This window comes from Helianthus annuus, chromosome 5, assembly GCF_002127325.2.
Source record: "Helianthus annuus cultivar XRQ/B chromosome 5, HanXRQr2.0-SUNRISE, whole genome shotgun sequence".
NCBI classification, from domain to species: domain Eukaryota; kingdom Viridiplantae; phylum Streptophyta; class Magnoliopsida; order Asterales; family Asteraceae; genus Helianthus; species Helianthus annuus.
The window spans coordinates 96755182-96780170 of NC_035437.2; the positions used below are offsets into that span (position 1 = coordinate 96755182).

Here is a 24989-nt window from a genome sequence, read left to right on the forward strand (position 1 = left end):
TGATAATAATAACCCAACGAAAGAAGACCCAACCCGTTTAAGTATATGCTAAGATGTTGAAAACAGGTCGAACGGGTTAGACATTGACACCATATGAAGGATTACGCATTTACACAGATTTGTCTCATATTTCACTTTTATGCTTTTGATACGTCTGTCCCTGTCAGATTTAGTGTTAGTGATTTTTGTTAAACGTCTACGGGGCTTGCACTGCAGAAGCTCTTATCAAACGGTATTTGATCTACGCTACCAAAGTGAATATCTCATCTTAACCAAGAGACTTGATATATTAATAGTTTATTTATTGTAGCAAGCAAATTCATTAAAAATACCACTCTAATCATGTAACCAGCATACCAACTAAGAACCTAAAAACAACTAACAATACTCCATGATACACCAACAAACACTAGGAACAGTTGAAATCAACAAAAACAAGAAAAAGTATACAAGAACCTCACTCTGATTACGCACTGTCTTTCTCAAGAATCTTCTCGATAAGATCTGCAGCATCTTGAACCGTCGCAATATTCTGGGCACTCTCTTCTTCAATGGTGATACCAAACTCTTCCTCAAGCCCCATCACAATCTCGACCTGCAAACGTGAATCTAGTCAGAATTGAAAACTACAAAAAGAAAAATCAAATTGGAAACAAATTCATCGAAAAAATAAAGATTATAGTTTAGAGTACCGTGTCAAGTGAATCAGCTCCCAGTGCAGCAAACTTTGATTCACCAGAAACTGACATATCTTCTTTTAGATCCAGTTGTTTTCTATCTATGTTGCAAACCTTGTCTACTGTCTCTGGTTTGGCCTGCAGAAAAAAAATGTGTGTGGAATGAGTTTCGAGTTTTAAGAAAAGATAACTAAATGAATATACATCGGCTTATAGTTCATGATGCGTATACTTGGGTTTTGTTTTAATTCAAACGGGTCAAATAAAAAAGAAGTTAGCTAAAAGAGGAACAAGTCAAATGAGATGAAAGTCACCAAAATCTCTTTTTTATGTAACGCACACATCCTCCTAAACCGTTTATTCAAAGATTTACACTATTATTTCAATAATATTGTATGGTAACCATAGTTAACACGTTGACTATTAATAGAAATGGACAAAAACATGGTTGTTGGACAGCCAAACCTGTTTCAACCCGAACAAAAAAAACACATTTTAACCCAAATTTAGATTTGTTTGAAATACAAGAATAGGGATGCAAGACACTAAAGACAGTGGTTTATTACATGTATGATTGTACAATGCGAGCATATAATCACAACAAAAGAAGAATAACTTACATCACATGAAATTTGAAGGCGACAGAATGACAATGGGAGATTGGTTATTCCCATATTGGAGAAAGAAACCATCTTCAGGCCAGAGACCCTTGTTGGTGCCTGAATAAAATCATTTTAAACAGAACCAGCTTTAGTTAAAATAAATTTAGGCTCTTTTGCAGCGTGGTCTTCTTCAGCAATAGAACCAGCATTAGTTAAACATGCCTTGGAATGATTTTGTTCTACTTGTTATCCCTAGCAGCGTCTCCCGCCAAGTTAACACCTGCAAACAACAAATTACCAATTCATTAGCAGATACTCAAAGTTCTAGATGTATGTACAGTATATATGAGACAGTAAATTGTGCACATCATTCTTATAAGCATGTCGATAAAAATGCATCAAACAAACAATGAATAATTCAGACTTGTATAATGATCGTATAAAACTTCAAGCTGCATGCCAATTTAGAAATTCACAATGGAACCATAGATTAGTTATGTTTCACCAACAGTAAAAAAAATGAATGAAATATTCTTTTAGAGGTGATTATTTTGACTATTAATTACAAATGAGTCGGTACGACTTATAGATTTCATGTTTAACATGTCAAATGTGACAATAGTATACTGCACAAGCATATCAGTATCATTTCTTCAATAGGAACTCCTTTCGTTTCCGGTAGGAATACGTAAACAAAAACCGTCATTACAGTAATCCATCCAGCAAAGAACCGAAATAGCCCGAATTTCAAACCACAAAGAAGGGAGAGGAAAGACTGCTATGATGAATGTGAAGAACAAGTTGACTGCAACCGTAATGCTTTGACCTGCTGACCGCGTCTCTAACGGGAAGATTTCACTTGGCACTGTCCAACCAAGTGGGCCCCACGACCACCCGAAAGCCGCCACAAATGGACAAATGACAACCACCACCACGATTGAATAACCGAGAGTTTTTGATTATTTCCAAATTTAAGGCCCAATATTATGCCCACAATCACCTATTTTCAGAGCACAAGATAGTAGTTCATTTATTTCAACAGGTCAAACACGTAAAAATGACACGTATCCTTTTTAGTTAAATCTGTTAGCTTAACCCGTTTGAAACCTGTAAACGGGTTAAAAACGGGCAATCTTTTGTACGGGTCGAAAGGACCAGGTCCTTTTGGGTTTACCCGAAAACACTTCCAGTCCATATTTGTTAAGTTTCTCATAAATACCTATTACATTAAATAACAAAACTATTACAATAATAATCTAAATATCTGATCAAAATAGGGGTGTTCAAAAAGCTCAAGGCTTGGTCGAAAAAAAACTCGTTTTGTTTTCGAGCGAGTCGGCTTGTTTTGTAATCAAGCCGAGCTCGAGATAGGGGTTCTCGGCTCACTGGACCAACTCGTGGTTCGAGTCAATGGATCACCCGAGGTTCGACTCAATGGCTCGTGTGTGAGTATCTATTTTTTAGAAATGTGTGTTGATTTTTTTAATCAGTATTTGTATAAAAAAATAAAAAAGAAAAATAATGAGCCGACTCGATTGGCATACAAATCGCCATCACCAACTGCGGTTGATTCCTCTTTTCCAAAATGTACCTGAAAGGATGCTTGACTGAGCTAGCCAACTCACTTGCATCAATCCTGTCTTCAAACTCAGCATCAACGTGTTGGGTACCGCGTATTCTTTCTAGAACTTTTCTTCCTTTTTCTCTTGATCCTTGTTCTATTTAGCTGTTCGGGAAGAAGTATGCCGCCAACTGTCATTAATAGTACTGGTGCGGCGGCTAGTCCGAGTGATAACCGCCATCCCCATTTGTTGAGCTTACTGGTTCCGTAGTTGATCATGTTTGCTGAGAAGATTCCGAAAGTGGGTGCTAGTTGAAACATCATGTTTAAACCTCCTCTGAGATGGGTTGGTGCCATTTCGGATAGATACAGTGGTATTACCTTCAAAAAGTAGCACAGTTGTTGATATATATTCGAAAAAATCAAACTTTTTTCTTGAATTTAACTTGCATACTGGAATATGAGCAGGTCTTGGCGGGTTAGCTAGCGGATCGGATTTGGTTGACTTGCCAAAAGTCAACAATCTTTTGTTAATCTTTTTCTATTGAATTTCATAAAATATATGTATCTGAAAAGGCCAGTTAGCAGGTTGTAAACGCTATTCTATCCGGGTTTTTTTTGTGGCTAAATTTGTAAATTTTAAGTGTTTGAGAAGTTAAACAATCCGGTTTGACCAACACCCGGTTTGTCAGAGCCCATTCAGACCCGAACTTGCTATGACCCGATACCCCACCCAAGCTGACCCGTCCATGTATAATTTTCATATTAGTCAGATCCCGTTATGACCCGAACCTAGTACGACCCCTTACCCCGACCTGTACCCAGTTTTCCCAGAACGCATTCTGACTTGAACTCGGTACGACCCGTTACCCCGCTAGATCCGACCCGACCCGACCATGTATAATTTATGCGTTAGTCAATTTGGTCAGAATCTGTTCTGACTTGGACCCATACCTAGTTTGGCCAGAACTCTTCTGACCGGAGCCCGGTATAACCTGTTACTCGCCCGTTTTACATTTTATAGTATACTAATTTATGTATATAGAAATTCCTGAACGATGAATGTAAGATACTAAGATAATATAGCATGGTAGTTGAACAAATTTGAGTCAAGCGTGCATATACCTTGGCCTTCTAAATGTGTCTGCTAGTAAATTTATCATTGGTTTGAACAGTTGATACGGCTATCACTGTGTCAATACCCAAACAAGTAATAAAAACAAGTAATAATTCAGACTGAATGTTCGATATAATTGTATAAATAAAGAAATTATATCCTTACATTTCTGAGTTGCCAGTCCATGTTCCTTCAGAATCTCGGATATTAAAACAACAGTTGGTATGGCTGCATGTGTTACATCAACAGCAGTCGTTAAACTCATGTGTTTAAGTGTGCATTATGTTCTTGATGACTATTCGCAAAAAATAGAGAAATGAATTGTTGAATCTAACCCATCCCCAAGGCTGAGAGCTTGACGTTGTTGTAACGCTTGATGTATTCCTGTCATCATTAACAGATCATGTCAATACAAGAAATAACATCATTAAACACATTTCAATAGTCAATCTACCCAAAAGAACTTCAGGAATGATCCCATTCAAGAACATAAGCGAAAACACACATCTATCAATTTCTCTACCAGGGTATGACATTAAGCACTTGAGAAAACATATGATAATTAAACGTCTATCATTGTGACTTAGAAACCCTAATGAAGACTGAAATCACACATTATCAAGTAATTTATCCATTGTACTGAAATTAAAACCTCGTTCACATAGATTGACAAACTGTAAATTCAATTGATAAGTACGAAACTTCACATGAACACACAAATATGGAAATTTATCCACTATACTAAAACTAAAACCTCGGTCACCTCCATATACTTGACGAGAATCGCATCTGGAACTCCAACCACCGAGATCTGATTCTTCTCCATAATTTTGTTGTCTCCTTCCGAGTATTTTTATTATTCTTCACCAGATCTAGTCTTCAAACCATGACCTACAATAAACGAAAATCCATCTTAAAACACAAACTTAAGTAAAATCAAGTGAATACATGAAGAAATAGTGTTCAGAATCAAAAGGACGGTGTCAGTTACCCTTGACGAATGTTGCAAAACGCCAATAAAAGCCGGAAAACGGAACCAGGAGGTCAGAATCTTCATCGATCTGTTGAAACTTCATAGATCTGGTGAAATCGTTCCTGAATCGCCAAGCAGATCTGATGAAATCGTTCCTGAATCGCCAGAGAGAGAGAGAGAGAGAGAAAGGATCAGGGAAGCGGCGTTTTGAAATGTTTTGAAATCTGAAACCCTAGCTAGTTTGTGTGTCCGCGTGTTTAGTTTAGGGGAAAGGGTATAAGTGGAAAGTGAAGATTTCTGGTGCTTAAAAGACTTGTACATCATGCTTTAGGGGTGTTTTAAGGAAATTTCAATGACCTTAAGAAGTCCTTTGGATATGTATATTATATATAGTATAGATATATAGGATTTAAAAGCGATATGTGTAAAAAAATAATTTATTTTTAACTTGCCCTCGTATATGTTTACTTGTATTATTTCCCAAAATAAATATAAGTGAATTGTTAAATAATATTTCTAGTATTATTTTTAGTATAAGTATACGTGTATGGTTATTTGTATAACTTATCATTTCTACCAAATGTATACTTATGCAAGTATACATGTATTTGTGTATACATACTCATGTATTTTGTATTAAATGTCAAAAATCATTTTTTTATGATTTTTATACTTTCCGGAATTATATTTCTTAAAAATAATATATTCTTAGGCTTGTTTGTAATATATATATATATTCATCATGCTCGTCAATATATATATATATATATATATATATATATATATATATATTGTCATTTGTCTGATTTTTATATAATTTCCATTAATTGTAGTAATTCTATATACTTTTGGATTATGAATGAAATCAATTTATCTTAAATTCCATTGTCACAATTAGCGTTATAAGTGATGAGCAATCTATTTTCGTCCCACTCCGATGTTTCCGCCATCGGTTGGGGTGTGATAAAAACTCCAAAGATTTCGTGTTAGTTGTTACCTCCTTTCCAAGCTTTCTCAGATATATGGCGTCTAACGTGGATTCAGTCCGACAAAATAAAATTCGATGACGTTTCCTATTTTTGTTCCACCAAATCATGCAACAGATATGGTGTTTTGTTCCTTTTATGCTTGTTTCATTGTTTTCTTTTTAAATTTATATTTTCATAATGTGTTGTATGCTTTTCAATGGTGTTGTTCATGTATCCAATTTATTCACGTTTTCATTGGTAATTAAACAATTAGTAAGAACTGATAATTGGAGTTTTCATTAATAATTTTAATTGTCGTTTGGGATCTAGTATATTTCTTATGTTTTTACGATCATTGGCGTTTTACACCTGATTAGTTTTGAATATTATTTAGTAGTATTTGTAAACATCAGTTATTACTATTTGTTAATTTGTGTAAACATCAGTTTTGTTAATTATGGCGTTTTCGTTATGATGTTATATTTTGTTAATTATTTATGTTGTTAACTGTTTTTAATTATTCATCTCATGGCGTTTTCATTATGATGTTATATTTTGTTAATTATTTTTTTAATCAATCAAGTTATGGTGTGCATATTTTGGCGTTTTAATCATGGTGTTTTCAAATTATGTGTTTATTATGTCTTGTTTGTTATTCAATTAATGGCATTTTATTCTATAATGTTATTACGAGACATTTTCTTTTTTTAATGGCGTTTTTCTGAATTTTTTGTTCCTCACTTTGTTTTCTCAGACAAAGTTGCTTCCTCGAGTGAAAGGTTTTGCCCCAAAACTGGATTACCATTCATCATTCCTGACGTTAGTGAAGAAATAAAGCCAAGGAAGGCCATGATATTCACAAGCCTCGATGATTGTTATTCAATGTATGTTACGTATGCCAAGGCTTGTGGGTTTTTAGTCAGGAAAGGGACTAAAAAGATAAACTCCAAAGGTGTATTACATATTAAGTATTATATGTGTACGAGAGTTGGGGTATATAAGGATAAGAAGGTTGATACGTTGGACCCCAATCAAAAGGAACGTTTAGTGCGATCCAACTTTTCAAAGAGGACTGATTGTGGTGCACTGTTATGTGTAATTTTTGAGGCTGGATCATGGAAGGTCTATAAGTTTGTCGAGGAGGACAACCATGATCTTGTTGAATGTCCTGATAAGCATTTTCTTCCAACTGAACGACACCTCACTCAGCTCCAGAAGCATGTTATACACAACATGTCTAAGTTGAATTTGGGTCCAGTCAAGGCCTTTAATGTTATGAAGACTTGTTTTGGCGGTTTTGAAAACGTGGGTGCAAGTAAAGTTGAATTTAAGAAATACAAGAGGCAAATTAACTTGTTTATAGGGGAATACGACGCCGATATGGTTGTGAGACATTTGGATGAAAAAAACATTCCCAGTCTAATTTCTCGTACGATTACTTCACAGACGAAGACAATCGTTTGAAGGGACTTTTTTGGTGTGACGATCAAGCCAAACGTAATTACCACGTGTTTGGTGATGTGATTTTGTTTGACGCCACGTATCAGTCCAACAAGTAATATTTTATAATTCAACTTCTTCTGTTTCTTTTTGTCATTTTATGAGTTTATATGCAATGGCGTTTTATGAGTTTACATGCAATGGCGTTTTATGATTTTACATGCAATGGCGTTTTATTATTGTTTCAGTTCTCATGACATATTCACATGCAGATACGCTATGGAATTTGTACCTTTCACTGGTATATACAATCACCACTGTAATGTTGCATTTGGTGCTGCATTAATGGCATCGGAAACTGCTGATACGTATATTTGGTTGTTGAGAGTTTTTCTAAAAGCTGTTGGTTCTCAACCAAAAGTTGTTGTCACTGACCAAGATCCAGCAATGAAGAAGGCTATTTCTGCTGTATTTGTTGACACGAGGCATCGGTTATGCATGTGGCATGTGATGCATAAACTTTCTCTGAAGGTTGATATGCTTATTTTTACCTTTGGCGTTTTAGGATACACTGCGTTTTAAAATATATGGCATTCTGTACCTTGTTACTGTTTTTTTTAATTAAGTTTTGTCTTTATGTAATATATATGTTTTTTTTTGCATGGCGTTTTCGTGTTATACATAGGTTGGTGTTAGGCTATGCAATTCCACCAATTTCAAAGAACATACTTGTGGTGTTGTGTGGACGGAATGTGCGTATCGAGTTCAATATGATTTTATTGATATTTTAAGCCAATTTTACACATTAATCAAGTTTTAAATTTATAAAACACGATATTCTACTAACACTAGACACACAAACTTGGGCAAGTGCACCCATCGTGAGCATAGTATAGCGTTGGTAAGATACCGAGGTCGTCCAAGGACACAAGAGCTTTTAGTACCGCTTTATCCTCAACGTCTAATCAATCTAAAATTTTTGAGAAAAGATTTTAAACATGAAAATTAAGAACTAAAAATGCAGAAATAAAAATAAAATAAAAACAGATAGACAAGATGAATCACTTAGATCTGACTCGCCTTTAATGTATCATTTGATGATTTTTGCACTTTCGGACTTTTTAAGAGATTATCTTAGTTATAGTAGTAGGCCCCTCTTTTGAAGGTGGTGTTACCCTCAACCAGTGGTTTGAGTCAGCAAGGATACAATCCCAAAGGGTCGAAATATTGAAAGATAATTAATTAAGTTATTAATGCGAAAAGTGGTAGGCCCCTCTTTTGAAGGTGACGTTACCCTCGGCTAAGTGGTTTGAGTCAGCAGGGATACAATCCCAAGTAGCCGGTTTAATGTATTAATAGTAGTTTACATATGAGTCAGTTGGGCACGGCCCCGTGGTCAGCCTTTTCTCTTCCTTCATTAATTGCAAGTGTCAGCAGAGGGCCCCACACGGCCCTGTGTCCAGCCGGCACTGCCCTGTGGTCAGCAGCGTATCTGTACTATCAAGATTTGGCAAGATTCTGTGTATCTTAGCGTTGACCACGCCCCTTGGTGAGTTGGGCACGACCCCGTGGTGGGCGTAGAGGCTTCTACAGGTTTTGTCTTCTTCTCAGGGCTGACCATGCCCCGTGGTGAGTTGACCACGCCCCATGGTGAGCTACGCACGCCCCGTGGTCAGCTTCTGCCTTCTTGTTTTTGCTTTGGGAGATGCTGTTAAGGGGTCAGGCATGTCACATTATTCCTTCTTCTTGTATTTATGTTGGTATTTGGCTGCCTATTTGTTCCTTTTGTTCTTTTAAGCTCATTCGGTCCTGTAAATTCAAAATAAATACAAAAACACACTTTTTCCAACATTAATACTAAAAAAGGGTTAGTTTTATGCATCATTTGATGTAATTTATATGTTACATTTTGCACACATCAAATACCCCCACACTTAAATCTTTGCTTGTCCTCAAGCAAAGCTCTTTAATATGTGGCTTACACACCCAAATGGAATAGGTAGAAGAGAAGTTTTGGGTTTGTCTTGAGTGTCGGGCATCCAAGATCTTGTATTAGGTTTTATTTTTATTTTATTTACAATATTATTCGTCATGATTTATTTAGAACATTTTATAAGAAAAATTACTTATTTGGGCATAACATGCCTCTTTAAAATTCCATTATATATAAGTTCACATACCTCACGGGAGATCACTCAACACTCGGCCGAAGATGTATTTTTGTGAAACACTCGAGACCGGCATGGAACTTACTTCTACCATAGGCTTGCCAATCGATCAAACCTCCTCCTTTTTAACTATAAACCTTTGTAAATATCAAGAGGACTTTCGGAATGGTTAGGCTTGGGCTAAGGGTAGGTGGTTTTAGTTAGTGGTTAGTAAAATGGCGAAAAGCGTAAAAAGCGTCGGTTGTCGTGAACCTTTTTTTTGACATTTATTCAAACTAAGCATATTCAAACAAGATTTTTGAGGAGCTTGTTTGGTTATTGCAAAATTCTCTCTCTCTTTTTTTGGTCACAAGATAACCGAGTTTTTTACTAAAAACAAAAGGGGTTTGAAAAGAAAAAGGTTTTGGTGGGTAAAGGGTCTTTGTTTTGTGGGTTTTGAAACGAAAAGGTTTAGGCTCAAAGGGGTTAACTGGTGGGATTTTGGGTAGGTGATAAAAAAGATGAAAAATAATGGTTTTGAAAGGAAAATGGGTTAGTCCTATTGCCTCCATCATTTACTTACTTGGTTCAAGTTGGTAAGGATCAGGAATGTATCATCTTGGCAAGTTCTAGAGTCGTAAGAAACAAGCGGCTATTCACACAAGAAACGAAAAATGAGCATTTAGTTTAAAGATATATGCTTGTATGCTCAATAAAGGCTCAAAACTCACTTGTTATGGGAATGGGTTTATAATGTGATCAAGTATATATAATCAAATTTTAAATAGATTTGTCATGCCTTTTCATAATTTTCTTATTTGGTTCTTTTTATCACGACGCTATCGGTTGTAAATTTATAAAAATATAACCTTTTTAGAACTTTTATTCCAAATTAAACCAAGACAAGTAAGAAAAAAGGAAAAAATTTTGAAAAAATTTGGGGTGATTAGCGGTTCCAATAGAGTTTTGTGTAAGGCTTCTATTAGGACATGCAAGATTCAAGGTTTTAGCATCCCCCACACTTAAATTACACATTGTCCTCAATGTGTCCAAAAATAAGTTTTTCGGTTGATTAAAATGTGTAAAAGTGGGTTAAAAACAAGATTTTATGTTACTGGGCAGCTGAACACGGGGTGTGGTGGGCTGAGCACAGCCCTGTGGTCAGATTACCAGTAACAAAAAGTTACAGAAGGTTAACCATGGGGCGTGCTCAGTGGACACGGCCCGTGGTCAGTTACCTGTTAGAAAATTTTTCTGCAGAACCCTGGGCACGGGAGCGTGTTGGGTGGCCACGACCCCGTGCTGCACATGCTGAAATAATGGAAAAGTTGACGAAAGGCTCTGTTTTCATGCATGGGGTGTGGTTTTAACGTCCCTTTGGCAATACCCACCTTTTCGAGTGTGATTTATTCCTGAAAAGTAAGACTAAACTAGAAAACATAAAAGTTAAACTAATCTAAAACTAAGAATAGTTCCGCGGAATGCCTCCATGGTGCGCCATGCTTATAAGGGTCCTTGGCTAGACCCACCTTATCGGGTGGTTCTGGCTCATCTTCAATTAGGGGGTCGTCATTGCCAATTGGATATCTCATTGATTGTTCAAGATCAACATACCTTTTATAGGCCCCTCATTTAATGGGTAGGTTGTTTTGCTTCCGGTTGATCAAAGCTTGATGGGTTTTCACAAAAGGTTGCCCCAACACAAGTGGAGCGTCATCAAGAATGACAAAGTCGGTTAGGACTACCGTTTGATTTGTTTCCATTAACACATCTTCAACTATTCCCATTGATTTTATTATTTTCCGATTAGAAAGAAAAATGGGGATTTGAAGTGGAGAAAAATCACTAATACCTAATTTTTCGAAAATGTAGTTTGGCATTATATTAACACAAAGATCTTTATCAATTGTAATCTTACTAATAAAGGTGTTTTGAAAGAAACATGGAACCGGTGTAATGTTAATTTCAAAAGGATCATCTTTTATTAGCGTAGTTTGATCGTTTGTTAACTTAATGCTTACCATTTCGTCAATTTTAGTGTTAGTGTTTAACTCTTTTAAAAAACTTAGCATGAGTAGGTACCAAACAATGGTTTTCGAAAGAAGGTGTTAAGAGATTAATTTCTTGAAAATTTGATTCTTTTGAAGATTAGCATTTCTGGACTTACCTTTTTCGTTGTTTGGTTCATGCGTCGGTTTTTCACTTACTTGTTCTTCCATTTTTACCTCTTTGACTATTACCTCTTTAGTACAAACTACCTCTTCCCTCACGCAGGATTATTTTATGTAGCGTTCAATAGGTTTGAGGTGTTCTATTATTCTTTCGGCTTTGGGGAGGATAGTAGGTGGTTCGTCAAAGTGAGCGGGATAAGTATCCCAAAAGCTTGAGTGCGGAAGTTCGATCCTTGGTCCTTCATAATTCTCATATGAGGTAGGTGGTTCACACCATCGTTCCTCATAGTAAGTATATGATTGAGAAGGTTCATACCTTGGTTCTTCAAGATATGAATACGAGGGAGAAGGTTCATACCTTGGTTCTTTATAGTATGTGTACAAAGTGGAAGGTTCATAACTTGGTTCTTCATAGTATGTATATGAAGTGGAAGGTTCGTACCTTGGTTCTTCATAGTATGTATATGAAGTGGTTGGCTCGTACCTAGGCTCCTCATGGTATGTATACGAAGTGGATGGTTCGAAGAAGTCACAATATTGTACCGAGTGAGGATTACCGCAAATGGTACAATACTCTTCTTCATAATCATCCTCTTCATAGTAGTAATTGTAACCTCCTGAGTATTGATCTATAAGAATCACTCACCAGACCATAAAAGAGTCTCGGGACCAGAAAACAAAATAAAAACGGAAACAGAGGCTCACCACGGATCCGTGTTCAGTGAGCACGGCCCGTGGTCAGATTCTGTATCTGGGCGTGTTAAAAATTATTACTGGTTTGGTTCAGCACGGGGGCGTGTTCAGTGAGCATGACCTCGTGTTCAGACTCTGTATCTGGGTGTTTTGAAATTTTATGCAGCACGGGGGCGTGTTCAGTGAGCACGGCCCCGTGTTCAGACTACTGTAATGCAAAAAGTTCTAAAAATGAAAAAAAAAAGCGCACGCAGTTTTAAAAAGGTTTTGAAAAATGATTAGGCCGTCGATTTTAAGCTTTCTTAAAATCCTTGTGTCCCCGCCAACAACGCCAAAAACTTGGTGCGTGTCGAGTGCAATATGATTGTATTGATATTTTAACCTCATTTTACACATTAATCAAGTTTTAAATTTATAAAACGCGATATTCTACTAACACTAGACACACACTTGGGCAAGTGCACCCATCGTGAGCGTAGTATAGCGTTGGTAAGATACCGAGGTCGTCCAAGGACACAAGAGCTTTTAGTACCGGTTTATCCTCAACGTCTAATCAATCTAAAATTTTTGAGAAAAGATTTTAAACATGAAAATTAAGAACTAAAATTGCAGAAACAAAAATAAAATAAAAACAGATAGCCAAGATGAATCACTTGGATCCGACTCGCCTTTAATGTATCCTTTGATGATTTTTGCACTTACGGACTTTTTAAGAGATTATCTTAGTTATAGTAGTAGGCCCCACTTTTGAAGGTGACGTTACCCTCAACCCAGTGGTTTGAGTCAGCAAGGATACAATCCCAAAGGGTCGGAATATTGAAAGATAATTAATTAAGTTATTAATGCGAAAAGTGGTAGGCCCCTCTTTTGAAGGTAACGTTACCCTCGGCTAAGTGGTTTGAGTCAGCAGGGATACAATCCCAAGTAGCTGGTTTAATGTATTAATAGTAGTTTACATATGAGGGGATCAAGCTATTCGCACCTCCGCCATCAAATACCAGTGGGTATTAAAGGAGGTCCTAGTAAGCTTGACCCAGGTCCTTGCAGGATCTATACACTGAAAAAGGCAAGAACCTTACTAAACCATTCCCTTAACCCCCGACCAGGTAGCCAACATGCCTCTATATAGACCGTAGAGACATGAATGATGTAAATCTTTTACTTTATATAGACAGTAAAGTAATGCCAAGACACCACAGACAAATGATAAAGAAAATTCATCTTCAACATAAGAAACTAGTTATTAAAGTCGTTAATACAAAACAAAATAAAAAGTGCCAAAAGATTAAAATTCAAAAGTAATACATAAAAGACTTGTCTTCACCAAGTGATGTAAGAGGCTTAGCCAAACATAGCCTTTGATTGGCAAGAACTCTTACTTTATCAATCTTGGATCCCGAGGCTACTACACACTCTAAAGATGGATGATGGATGATGGTGGTGGGTGGGTGTTGGTGGTGTAGTGGTGGTGGAGTGGTGGCAAAGTGGGAGAGTAGTGGTTTGCCGAGGGATGTCTTTCAAGTGAACCAAGCACCCCTTTTATAGCCAGTACAGAGATCTGGCCACGGCCCCGTGGTCAGACTTTTCTCTTCTTTCATTAATTGCATGTGTCAGCAGAGGGCCCCACACGGCCCCGTGTCCAGTGGGCATGGCCCCGTGGTCAGCAGCGTATCTGTACTATCAAGATTTGGCAAGATTCTACGTATCTTAGCATTGACCACGCCCCGTGGTGAGCTAGGCATGGCCCCGTGGTGGGCGTAGAAGCTTCTACAGGTTTTGTCTTCTTCTCAGGGCTGACCACGCCCCGTGGTGAGCTGGGCACTCCCCGTGGTCAGCTTCTGCCTTCTTGTTTTTGCTTTGGGAGATGCTGCCGAGGGGTCAGACATGTCACATTATTCATTCTTCTTGTATTTATGTTGGTATTTGGCTGCTTATTTGTTCCTTTTGTTATTTTAAGCTCATTTGGTCCTGTAAATTCAAAAAGAAGACAAAAACACATTTTTCGAACATTAATACTAAAAAGGGTTAGTTTCATGCCTCATTTGATGTAATTTATATGTTACATTTTGCACATACCAACGAATATTCTTACACCTGAAGAGTTTGAATCAGAATGGGAAGTGGTTATCGGAGAGTTCAATTTAGCAAATAATGACTGGCTATCTGATATTTTTGCACTCAGGGAATCTTGGATCCCTGCATACTATAGAATGGAAGAGCTGTCGGGCCTTATGCGAACGACATTGAGGTCGGAGAGTGAGAATCATTTTTTAGTCAAGTGTGCAATTCAAAAGCTTCTTTTGTTGAGTTCATGACTTATTACGAAACTGCAATAGAAGCACAACATCACACGCATCAGAAAAATGATCATGAATCTCGATACAAACGACCCCAGTTGAAGAGTAATTACCAAGTGTTGGAAGGCCAAGCTGCTGACATATACACAAAAAATATTTTTTGTGACGTTCAAGCTGAGCTAATTGGAATTGCGGATTGCAAAAATCAACGTTACGAAGATCAGCCCGATGGGTTTGTTAAGTTTTACATAAATGACTTCCAGCAGCCTTGTACATCCTTATTTGAGGTAAACAATGATGTTTTGTTTTTTATATAGCGTTTTCTGTACATAGCGTTTTATCATATCCAGTTGTGTTTTTTTAGACAAACATTCTCTGTATGGCGTTATAGAGATATTGTTTTTCGCGTTTTTCAGTTAATATACCGTAAGTGTGATTGCACATACAGTTGCTCATGTAGGCGTTTGGAGCAGTTTGGTTTGCTATGTAGACATATATTCTATGTTTTGAGAAGTTTGGACATTAGGGAATTTCCAAAACAATACATTTTAAATAGATGGCACAAAGAGGCTTCCCCAAACAGCTCTCTCGAATACTCAATTAGTCGTGAATATATGACCGAGCTTGATCCCGATGTGCAAAGTATGATGCGAGATATTATTTTTTCAACGGAATATACTTTGAACCGTTTATCTGGTAATAAAGAGGAGCTATCCTTATACAAGGATCATGTTCAATCTTATATGAAGAAGTTTCAAGATATGCAGATTGTTTCTAGCCCCGCTAGTACTAGGGATAGATTTGCGGAGATAACCGGTCAATATAAAAACGACAAGAATCCGATAAGAGTTCCTATTGGGTATAAATCCAAAGGTTCTGGATCTCGAAAGCGCCTGAAATCTAAACAGGAGATAGCAATCGAGAAAAAGAAATCAAAGTCGAAACCCGGGGCCAAAGAAAGACAGTGTCGGAATTGCAAAGGCTATGGACGCTACGCATCGACATGCAAACAAGCCGTAATTAAAAGAAGATCGACAAGGTCTTCGAGCGCCAGTGAAGAGTAGTTTGGCGTTTTGTATTTTTCATTCTTACAGAACACACACAGACTTCAGTTTGGCGTTTTACATCTCTTATATATCATTTTTTCCATCTTTTTTTTTCTACCTATTTGTTCATAACATCTTACTTCGAAGTTACATAACAAACAATATATGATCGGACAAGCAAATCAAACGCCAAAAAAAACAATGCCACTAAATAAAACTACCATAAACCTCTAATTTTTGTTATGCTAAACTCAATAATGTTTTGCTGAACGAGATGGACAACATTGTTAATCCTCAGTCAAGAAAGATGTCTAACAATGTTGTCCACCCTGTTCAGCTAAACTTTATTGAGAACAAAACTGAATCTCCAATAAATGACTTCCTTCTCCGAGCTCACGTTATGGAAGAAGGAGAAGAAGGAGCCGAGAAGAAGGTTTTTACTTCACTTCAATACTTAATACAATAACAATATTCAATAAATAGGAGACTGGACGTTTTTGCAATTTTGTGGTTTCTGTATTTTTTTGCGTTTATATTGAGGATAGACTCCATAAGATTTTACTCAATGAGATGGACAATATCCCCACATAAGGATTTTGCCCATCACATTGAGCGAAAGTTTACTGAGAAAATAGTGTATCTCAAAGAAACGTCGATTTGAATATTTGATATTTGGGTTTTTTGGCGTTTCTAAGATGAATGGTATATAGGAAAATATGGCATTTTGGGTTTGGTGTGGTTATTAGAAGGTCTGAGAGGTTGTTTATATAAGAAGTTTTTGGCGCGTATTTTAGCCGCGATTTTATTATAATAAATGTTAGTAATTAAGTTACGTCGTTTCAGTTACTGTTTGCTCAGCTTTATCGGTTAAATACAAAGTTTGTCGTTTTATATCTAATGGCGTTTAGATTAGGATGATTTGTGCTATGTAGGTTAAGACGGGAATTTAATGGCGTTTTATTCATGAGTTTGGCGTTTTGGGTAGAGAAGTCAAAAGACTTTTTTACCCTTAATGAAGCACGTTCATTTAATAAAAGTGATTTTATTTACGAAAACGCCACCGCGCCATCTAGTCCATAGATTGTTTTGATCTGACGATCCATAACCGTTCTCTCCGTTCTCACACTTTTCACCGTTTTCTCTAAATTCTGACCCTATATATATATATATATATATATATATATATATATATATATATATAGAGAGAGAGAGAGAGAGAGAGAGTAGACGATTAATTCAATAACCGAACAAAATTAAAATGTTTCCCAAACTCGTTAGTATAATCTAAACATAATGTATCACTATAAACCAAACCAAATGGCATCTGACAAGTTAATTAAAATGATTAAATCTAAAGAAGAAATACTTTAGGCTATGGATAGTCCCATTCCCACTATAAAACCCATGTGTTCTTTAGAGGCTTTGGAAACCTGGCCCAACCCACTTCATCTCAAGTTCTAAATCCAATTCATTTCCTTTTCATTGAAATAGTTCTAGTTTCACCTAGCATTTTTTGCCTCCGAGATACAATTAGACAAAAAGAACGATTTCAAAGACAAACAATATATGCACCAAGAAATAATAACTGAATATACATTATTTGACTCTTATGGGTAGAAAAGTTTAGCGAATAAGAGCTCATTCCATGTATCTTGAAGCCCGGGTAAGCACCAATGCACACAATCCGCATAGCTGACCGGGTTGGCTATTTGTTCGGGTGTCAAAGGGCTCCATTGCTTCTTATAGATCGAGGTGTGGGCATCTTTTCGGTAAAGTGAGAGTTGTGTGATGTTTAGAAATGTTATTGGAAATGTCGATTTCTTGAACACGTCTCCAATTACTTCCATTATGCTTTTCCTACAATCCGAGCCCCAATAGTTTGGATCCGCGATCATTTCTGTCTGATTGTAACAGTTGCCATTTGGTTCGGCGCCCCAGTCAGTGCTCCTATACATAAAACCATATAAAGTTAGAGTGCGTATTAGAGAATCCCTTAACGATGATTCTACGGTGACTTGATGGCGCATTATGATCACTTGTACTCCAAGAAAGCTTGCATATGTAGGTTTTAGATGGAGATAGAAAAATTGCTTACTTTTGATGTGAAGGAGACATGCTTGTGAAGAAGACTCTTGTTTTCTTGCGATCCATATTCTTCCTGACCCATCTTATCATACTCTTCAGCCCCATTCGATAAGCATCCTCGGTTGACACTTCTGCTATATCTTTCACTTCGTCGTCGAAAGAACCCAGCCTACATTATGCAAGACGTTTAAGCCAAATGGATTGTAACAGTTGCCATTTTTCCGCTTTAAGTCAGGGGTATTTCTGTTTTTTTATTTCTTGTTAACTCAAAGCGCAATTCAGTCGTTTTCACTTTATGTAAAAAGACCGAATACCCCTGAAAAAGACTGAATTGCCCATTAAGTTAACAAAAAAGACTGAAATGCCCCTGATTTAGCAGAGAAAAATGGATGAAGTTAACGAGCCAAATGAAAATGACAAGATTTCAAATCTTTTGGATCCAAAAGCAAAAAAACAAACCTTTGGACGAAAGTCAAAAAACTAGTCGAACCTGAGAGAGACGAAAATGACATTTTACTCTTTTAATCATGTTTTCGTGACATGATATGTTGCTATTCACCAAGGGATTACCAATGTACATTATAAAATATATTTTTATTTCTATTTTTGCGTTGTAAGTGACATTAATTATATAAACATATTTTTTATTTCTTTTAATATGATCTATCGTCCGTAATCCGTAAGCGATTATGGTCGTTGAAACTCAATTTTCTAGTAGTGTAATTTAATAAAAGGCTAAGAGGAAAAAAGGAATTACAAGATCTTGAACTTGAGGCCAGTCATCCACCATAAGTAGGTATTGAAGACCATAATATCAACCCCCTTCCAATGCTTGCCATGCTTGTTAATCGAACCTCGTCGAACAACTCTATCGGAAACACGATGTATGACTGCATCGTCAGAGTTCGATTCCATCAAAAATGGTGCCCAGTAGAACTCGATTGTCGCATTGTAATCCTACAACAATTAGAAAAAATGGTTGTAAAATAAAATTTGAAATGAATATTTATTAATTTGTGTTTACTCGTCGCTACCTTGGCAGTGAAAACGGTCAAGGAACCAAAAGTTTCCATGGATTTAGCTTCGTCTGGGATGAGTGAATGCAGAAGACACACCATCGAAACGTATTGGCCTCTGTTTAAGGAGTCTCCGACGAACATCATTCTTTTGTTTCTTAGTGTTTCCAGCATCAATGACGCGTTGAAGCTAATTATCACATTAATTAATGGTTAGAAGAAAATAAAACAGTTTAACAACTAACTCGTTTTAACGTTTAATACAAACCTATTTTATAACCCCTTTACTACTTGATTGCTATTTGTTACTTAAAATAGGCATTTTCAATGGAATATTGTGACAAAATTAAATTCTCGTCTGGATTTGCGACAGAGAAGAGACGCGCAAATCTGCCACAAAATTCTCCATTACAATCCATTGTAATGAGAACGATAAAAAATTTTGCGATAGTCATATTGCTTCTAGAAGTGCTTGTGATGATTTTGTTCGTGACAAATACACAATTTTGTAGTGGTCGTTAGGCTCAGATAAACAAAAGAGTTAATTACATAGTTAGTCAGTTTGTACAAAATAACATATTTAGGGTAGGCGGTATGGTCACCGATTTGCCTTCGGTGACTCCTTTCATCGATCGATGAACCATACCGTGGTGATTGAGTTAGGGTGTTTGAGTAGGAGAGAGGGGAAGAAATCGGTGAATAGTCACCGAAGGTGGAGAAGAGTGATGGAGGAAAGAGAGAGAGGAGAGAAGAACCAATCAAAATTTTTTTTATTTTTTAATTAGGTGGGTGTTTAACCATACCTAGTGTTTGAGTAGAAAATGGGGAGTGAAGAGGGGAGTTGACATAGCTTTATATCATTGGGTAGAGAAAACTCAAACACCCTAACTCAATCACCACCATACCGCCTACCCTTAGGTACTAATAGTTTAAAACCTTCTAGGGTATTAACTTTTCATTTTGTATCGTTTGGAGGTATTAACTTCTAGGGTATTAACATAGTTAGTCCATGTGGTTTGCACAAATTAACATACTTAGGTACTAATAGTTTAACAAACAATTAACATTAATACGTCCAAACGTTATAAAACGAAAAGTTAATACCTTAGAAGACGATTTTAAACTATTAGTACCTAAGTATGTTATTTTGTGAAAAGCATAAAGACTAACTATGTAATTAACTAAACAAAATAATAAACTTGTCAACATTTTTATACATATAAATTCATGTTTGAGTTTATGAATTCAAATTTCTCAACCCATACCCACTAATCGGCAATAATTAAGGCTGTAAACGAACCGAACGAACACGGACTAGGCCTTGTTCGTGTTTGTTCGTTAAGGAAATAAATGTGTTCACGAACGGTTCATGAACACTTACCGAACGAGATTTTATGTTCGTGTTTGTTCATTAAGGAAATGAGCGTGTTCACGAACGGTTCACGAACATAAGCGAACACAAATAAATTTGGCGAATGCGATGAAGGATAAAGGTGGATGGCCAAGAGAGTAGCACTAGAACTTGAATCCCTTATTGTGGAACGGAGGTAGATCATATTCGTCGATGTAAATAATGAGAAAAGAAAGGGAAATGGTGCATAAACAAGGTGAAAGAGGGTTTCCTAGTTTAATTGTTAGTGTAATGATATAAATAAAAGTTTAATAGTATAAAAAGTATAGATAAAATATATGAAAGTATAAAAATCTTTAATTAAAACACGAACATACGAACATAAACGAACGCAAATTAACGAATGTTCACGAACACCTTACCGAACGTTCACGAACACAATTGAACGAACGAGACCTTTGTTCATGTTCGTTCATTTAGCTAATCGAACGGAATTTGTTGTTCATGTTCGTTCGTTTATTAAACGAACAAACATAAACAAACTTCCCGCCGAACGGTTCACAAACTGTTCGCTGAACGTTCGGTTCGTTTACAGCCCTAGCAATAATTGTCACCCTTTTATTTTTTAAGTATAGTTGAAAGTTGACTTAAGAATATATTTTGTGGATCCACCATAAAATGGATGGAATGTCAAATTCAAGAGTTAACCGTTGATCTAACTCCAAATAAATAATTGAAATTATATCTCACTCTTAATATTTTGATTAGATGTTTCAGCTTTATATATTGAACCTTAAATTAATTCGATCACTATTTTCTTACAGAATTTCTATGTAAAACAAAATAACTACCATCAATTTGTTTTAGTGGGGTTCTCTCTCCTACACCTAATCGTGTTTTTTTTTTCTTTTTCTTTCTTAATTCTTCACTTAAGATATATTTATTAAGCTTTCTTAAAAATTTATAAGAGGGTAGAGGTAAGACTTTCATTTGAAGCATTCTCTTTATTTCAACGAATTAAAGATAAGACTGTCTACATCTTACCCTACTCGACCCTATCTTAATTTTGTTATTAGTGAGATTTACTAAGTATGATAATGAAAATTTTATAATATTTAGTACAATTCTATCTATACGGTTTAATTAGTTTTATAATTTCTGTTGAAAACTAAGTTCTACCACAAATTAAATATTATTTTATATAACAAAGTAACTTCAAATCAGGGCCGGCTCGAAGGATATATAGGATGGGCGACAGCTCAGGGCCTAAACCCATCGGGGCCCAATTTTTTTTTTGTTTTTATATTAGTTTTATACTGTAAAGTTAGAATATATACATAATAAATCGGAAAAAATACCATATTGAAGAACTTGGTTTGGTGGTTTTAAAGTCACCTTAATAATAAGAAGACACAGGTTCTAATCCTGGCGTCCTCAGTTTTGTTTTTCTTTTTGTTTCTTATTTATTTATTAAATGCAAATGACATTAATTGCCTAATTTGGTCAAGTTGCATTAAATGGTTGATGTTGATTCAAATGACATTAATTCATTTTCCTATATTTAAATTTTATATATATATGTTCTTTTAAAAAAATTATATTTAAGGAGGTTGTATTTTCTGTTCGTATAGGATCTAAAGATTTTCCAACATTTTCGGAGACGGCCCTGCTTCAAATATTACACTATTCAAGGCAATTTACTTTAGAATATCCATATATGATGTTTAATAATATATCAAGGATAAAAATGCATGTTTATTTAAAAGACCTTTTATGAATAACCATGGAAGATCAGGGGCGGACTCACATGAGGCGGATCGGGGTCCACAGACCCTAATGTTTTTTTAAAAAATAGTAGAACCGGTATGTTAAATTTTTCAAGGACCCCATAAAATAAATTAGTTGGGCCCCATAGTATTAAAAACAAAGATGATATGGTGGTAAATCTCCTTGTGTTCCAACAAGTAGGTCTCAAGTTCAAGTTTTACATCTCTTGTTTTTTAGTTTATTTTTTCCATTAAAATTAAACTAGTGTTTTAAAACACAACAACCACCCATTGATCCTCTAATTTGCTTTTTTTAAATGATAAATTTAATGTATCCAAATGATTTTATTTCACATTTGATTAGTAAACAAGACTTTCACCATATAGTGACGTTAAAAAAAAAAGCTTAAATAAAATTTTAAAGTTATGTGAAGTAGTTGTGTTGTTTAAGTACCTATTGGTTTCAAGCAACTTATTAATCACCACAATTTAATAACTTGACTCTTAAAAATGGTTCTTAATAATGTAGTGGTTTCATGTCCACTAAATGCTTCTACATTATTTCCTAGCCTCGAGCCGACCCGATTATGATGACCGACCCCAAATAATGCTTGTTGTGAAAAATTCTAACACAAAAAATGGACTCCAATGAAAAAAAAACCATGGGTTCGCCACCGTAGAAGATTACCTTGGAAGAGAACAACCATCGGGTTGCCATCTCCAGAACTGGTAATCGCGGTCCGGTCGGCCATGCTCTTGACATGTTAGCTGCGGCTGTATATACGGACACTCTGATTCTTGGTACAACGGCCGGTTCAACGGATCCCACACCCACTTGCCGCGAAAAATATCACAACTACTCTCCTTCTCCGCAATTGAAAATGGCAACTTCTTGTAATGCTTCTCTAGTTATCATCAAAATTTGCCAAAAAGAATTAAGAAAAAAAAAAAGAATCCCCTCAAATTCATTGTATAAAGTAAGTTTAAAAACATTGCATTTGTATGTAACGTATAACAAAACAATCAAGATTTTATGTAAACTAACACCATTGATTATGCAACAATAATAGTGTTACAATTAAAATTTTAAATATATATTGAACATATTAACATTTGATAATTTGTTGTCATAAAAAGCAATTTCAACCCAAAAATTGTTTGCATTTTGATATGCAAAAATGGTGTTGTTTTTATGATATATTACTCAAAGGATTTGAACAATCCATCTTGGTATAGGAGACTTAATGAGTTCAGATCTTCTAAGGTCAGAACAACATTTTTGCATGCCAAAATGCAAATAGTTTTCATGTTGATAAAAGAACTAGCTTCTTTTATCTTAAAAGCGCGTTTAGCAAGTAAAGTTGAACATACTTGGAGGAGGGGGTAGTCGATCTGGAGCGACATCAAGATCAAATTGCCCAAGGATGCAACCGAGGTCTTGACCGTAGAGGATGGTGACGAACAAGGCGAAAGCTAACAAGGTGAAAAGGTATGGAGATAACCTTGCTTTTTTTATAAGATTGGAAGTTGAAGATGAAGAAGATGTTGGTGGTGGCTTCATACCTTTTTTCTTTGGTTTTAGAGTGTAATGTCTAAGGTTTTCTTGGTGGATTTTCGGTATAATGAACAAATGCGTGTTTATATGATGATGCATGGTTCAATATTTAATAATATAACCTATTTTTTTTCCATGATGATGCATATTACATTAATATAACCTATTTTTAAATGATGTTAGCAATAATAACAACAAATGCTTTGGATTTAGGCTTTGTTTGATTAAATTTTTGGTTTGAATTTCATTAAAGTTAACTACACAATAGACGTAGGACCCACAATTTGTAAAATAGAATTTTTTAATGTGCATTTTGAATATATAAATATTAGGCCATGTGTAGTCATAAAGCCCATTGTGGGGCGTTATGCGACACGTGTCATGCCACGTCACATGGGGGCTTTATGGGGCGTTATATCACTAGAGCCCGTAGTCATAAAGCTCCTACCCATCATTACCTATTTAATAATTTTCAATATTATTAATTAATTATAAAAACAATAACCTTTTTTTGATTGGTCCAAGGTTTTAAAGCTTCCTCCACAACGCCGCGATATCCATAGCGCTGCCCAATTTTTTTTGCCTCATAACGCCGCCCGTAGTGGTGTTGGGGGCGTTATGAGAGAAAATGGCGTCATATGGAGCCCCACTACGCATACTCTTAGTATACATGGGTGTATAATTTAATGTGCATTTTGTATATAGTATAATAATATAATTCGTAGGATTTGTTTGATAAATAAATCAATTTATAAGTTTTTTTAACGGTGAATTTCTTGTGTGTTTTGCGTATATGTTTATATACTATGTATTTGTTTATATAGAATATTTCATTTTGTTACATGGAAAAATGATGTGTTTGTGTTTCTTAGAAGTAAATATTTTTTAAGCATGTTTGCCAATTAAACAAATTCTAACAAACTTAATAAACAAAACATCTTGGTGTCAAATTACTTACTAAACTTATAGTAATATGAGTTGGAGTTGGTGTTGATGAATAAATAATAAATTGTATTAGTTGAATTATTAGTCCATGATGATCATATCAAGCTTGTGCGTCAAAGAGAATTAATTAACCCACCAAAATTTCACTATTTTCCTCCTCTAACAAATATTTTACATTACATTTTTTTTATCGAAAGATGAATTTATATCAAAATCTTAAATTCAAATTACCCTTTTAAAATTTGCAGCAAGTACATCTATAATAATTATATAAAAGTTAACCTTTTTTTTATTTTCAAAGTACTTCTGGTAATAGTAACAAGGTGACAATGATACCACTTGATGGTTGTCCGGTCATATGCTTCGAGCTTCAGAATAGGTACCTACGACGTGAGAAGGTAGATTGACGAGAGACAAAGCTAGTTGGGAGAATATGGAGGCGATTCTCAAAATTTAAAAGATAATAAAATAAATAAATACCTAAAAGTATTAAATCACTGTTCATTAAACTTTTGATATATAGGAGGATTTTCGCGCGCTTCGCTGCGGGTCTTTGGTCATTATCGGTCTAGTTCATTT

General features: G+C 35.7%; 4 protein-coding genes across 6 annotated transcripts; 1 reads left to right on the forward strand and 3 right to left on the reverse strand.

The window, feature by feature from the left end:
* Positions 1-259: 259 nt before the first annotated feature.
* Positions 260-1559, reverse strand: LOC110922927 (acyl carrier protein 1, chloroplastic). The gene is made up of 3 exons (XM_035990197.1): positions 1298-1559; positions 693-815; positions 260-595 (listed from the first exon to the last, which is right to left on the reverse strand). Exons 1-3 carry the CDS (start codon positions 1367-1369, stop codon positions 467-469), a joined length of 324 nt encoding a protein of 107 aa, XP_035846090.1. The 5' UTR covers positions 1370-1559; the 3' UTR covers positions 260-466.
* Positions 1560-3096: 1537 nt separating this feature from the next.
* On the reverse strand, positions 3097-5309 carry LOC110922928 (uncharacterized protein At2g34160). 3 transcript variants are annotated; one of them, XR_004892946.1, is made up of 6 exons: positions 4949-5300; positions 4721-4848; positions 4293-4329; positions 4123-4185; positions 3966-4030; positions 3097-3221 (listed from the first exon to the last, which is right to left on the reverse strand). XR_004892946.1 is itself a non-coding variant. In XM_022167118.2 (5 exons), the coding sequence occupies exons 2-5, from the start codon at positions 4781-4783 to the stop codon at positions 3975-3977; spliced, it is 240 nt and encodes a 79-aa protein (XP_022022810.1). In that variant the 5' UTR covers positions 4784-4848; positions 4949-5309; the 3' UTR covers positions 3965-3974. The 3 variants fall into 3 exon arrangements, 1 of the variants encoding a protein (XP_022022810.1); XR_004892945.1 differs by having other exon boundaries at positions 4293-4341; positions 4949-5268; XM_022167118.2 differs by lacking the exon at positions 3097-3221 and having other exon boundaries at positions 3965-4030; positions 4293-4341; positions 4712-4848; positions 4949-5309.
* Positions 5310-6747: 1438 nt separating this feature from the next.
* Positions 6748-7920, forward strand: LOC110924928 (protein FAR1-RELATED SEQUENCE 2-like). The gene is made up of 2 exons (XM_022168901.1): positions 6748-7241; positions 7611-7920. The coding sequence occupies exons 1-2, from the start codon at positions 6748-6750 to the stop codon at positions 7918-7920; spliced, it is 804 nt and encodes a 267-aa protein (XP_022024593.1).
* Positions 7921-17142: 9222 nt separating this feature from the next.
* Positions 17143-23548, reverse strand: LOC110921009 (protein trichome birefringence-like 33). Its single transcript, XM_022165272.2, has 6 exons — positions 23282-23548; positions 22599-22815; positions 18812-18983; positions 18535-18734; positions 17788-17946; positions 17143-17639 (listed from the first exon to the last, which is right to left on the reverse strand). Exons 1-6 carry the CDS (start codon positions 23469-23471, stop codon positions 17300-17302), a joined length of 1278 nt encoding a protein of 425 aa, XP_022020964.1. The 5' UTR covers positions 23472-23548; the 3' UTR covers positions 17143-17299.
* Positions 23549-24989: the final 1441 nt, after the last annotated feature.

Excerpts from the sequence above, each read along its gene's own strand:
- LOC110922927 (XM_035990197.1), bottom strand. The coding sequence starts at position 1,369 with ATGGTTTCTTTCTCCAATATGGGAATAACCAATCTCCCATTGTCATTC. Across the intron at positions 816-1,297 it reads GCCTTCAAATTTCATGTGAT|GCCAAACCAGAGACAGTAGA; the intron begins GTAAGTTATTCT and ends TTTTTTCTGCAG. Across the intron at positions 596-692 it reads GAGCTGATTCACTTGACACG|GTCGAGATTGTGATGGGGCT; the intron begins GTACTCTAAACT and ends TCACGTTTGCAG.
- LOC110924928 (XM_022168901.1), top strand. The coding sequence starts at position 6,748 with ATGATATTCACAAGCCTCGATGATTGTTATTCAATGTATGTTACGTAT. Across the intron at positions 7,242-7,610 it reads GAATTTAAGAAATACAAGAG|ATACGCTATGGAATTTGTAC; the intron begins GCAAATTAACTT and ends ATTCACATGCAG.
- LOC110922928 (XM_022167118.2), bottom strand. The coding sequence starts at position 4,783 with ATGGAGAAGAATCAGATCTCGGTGGTTGGAGTTCCAGATGCGATTCTC. Across the intron at positions 4,342-4,711 it reads AGTATATGGAGGTGACCGAG|GAATACATCAAGCGTTACAA; the intron begins GTTTTAGTTTTA and ends TAATGATGACAG. Across the intron at positions 4,031-4,122 it reads TGGACTGGCAACTCAGAAAT|TGATAGCCGTATCAACTGTT; the intron begins GTAAGGATATAA and ends GTATTGACACAG.
- LOC110921009 (XM_022165272.2), bottom strand. The coding sequence starts at position 23,471 with ATGAAGCCACCACCAACATCTTCTTCATCTTCAACTTCCAATCTTATA. Across the intron at positions 18,735-18,811 it reads TGACCGTTTTCACTGCCAAG|GATTACAATGCGACAATCGA; the intron begins GTAGCGACGAGT and ends TAATTGTTGTAG. Across the intron at positions 17,640-17,787 it reads ATGTCTCCTTCACATCAAAA|GAGCACTGACTGGGGCGCCG; the intron begins GTAAGCAATTTT and ends TTTTATGTATAG.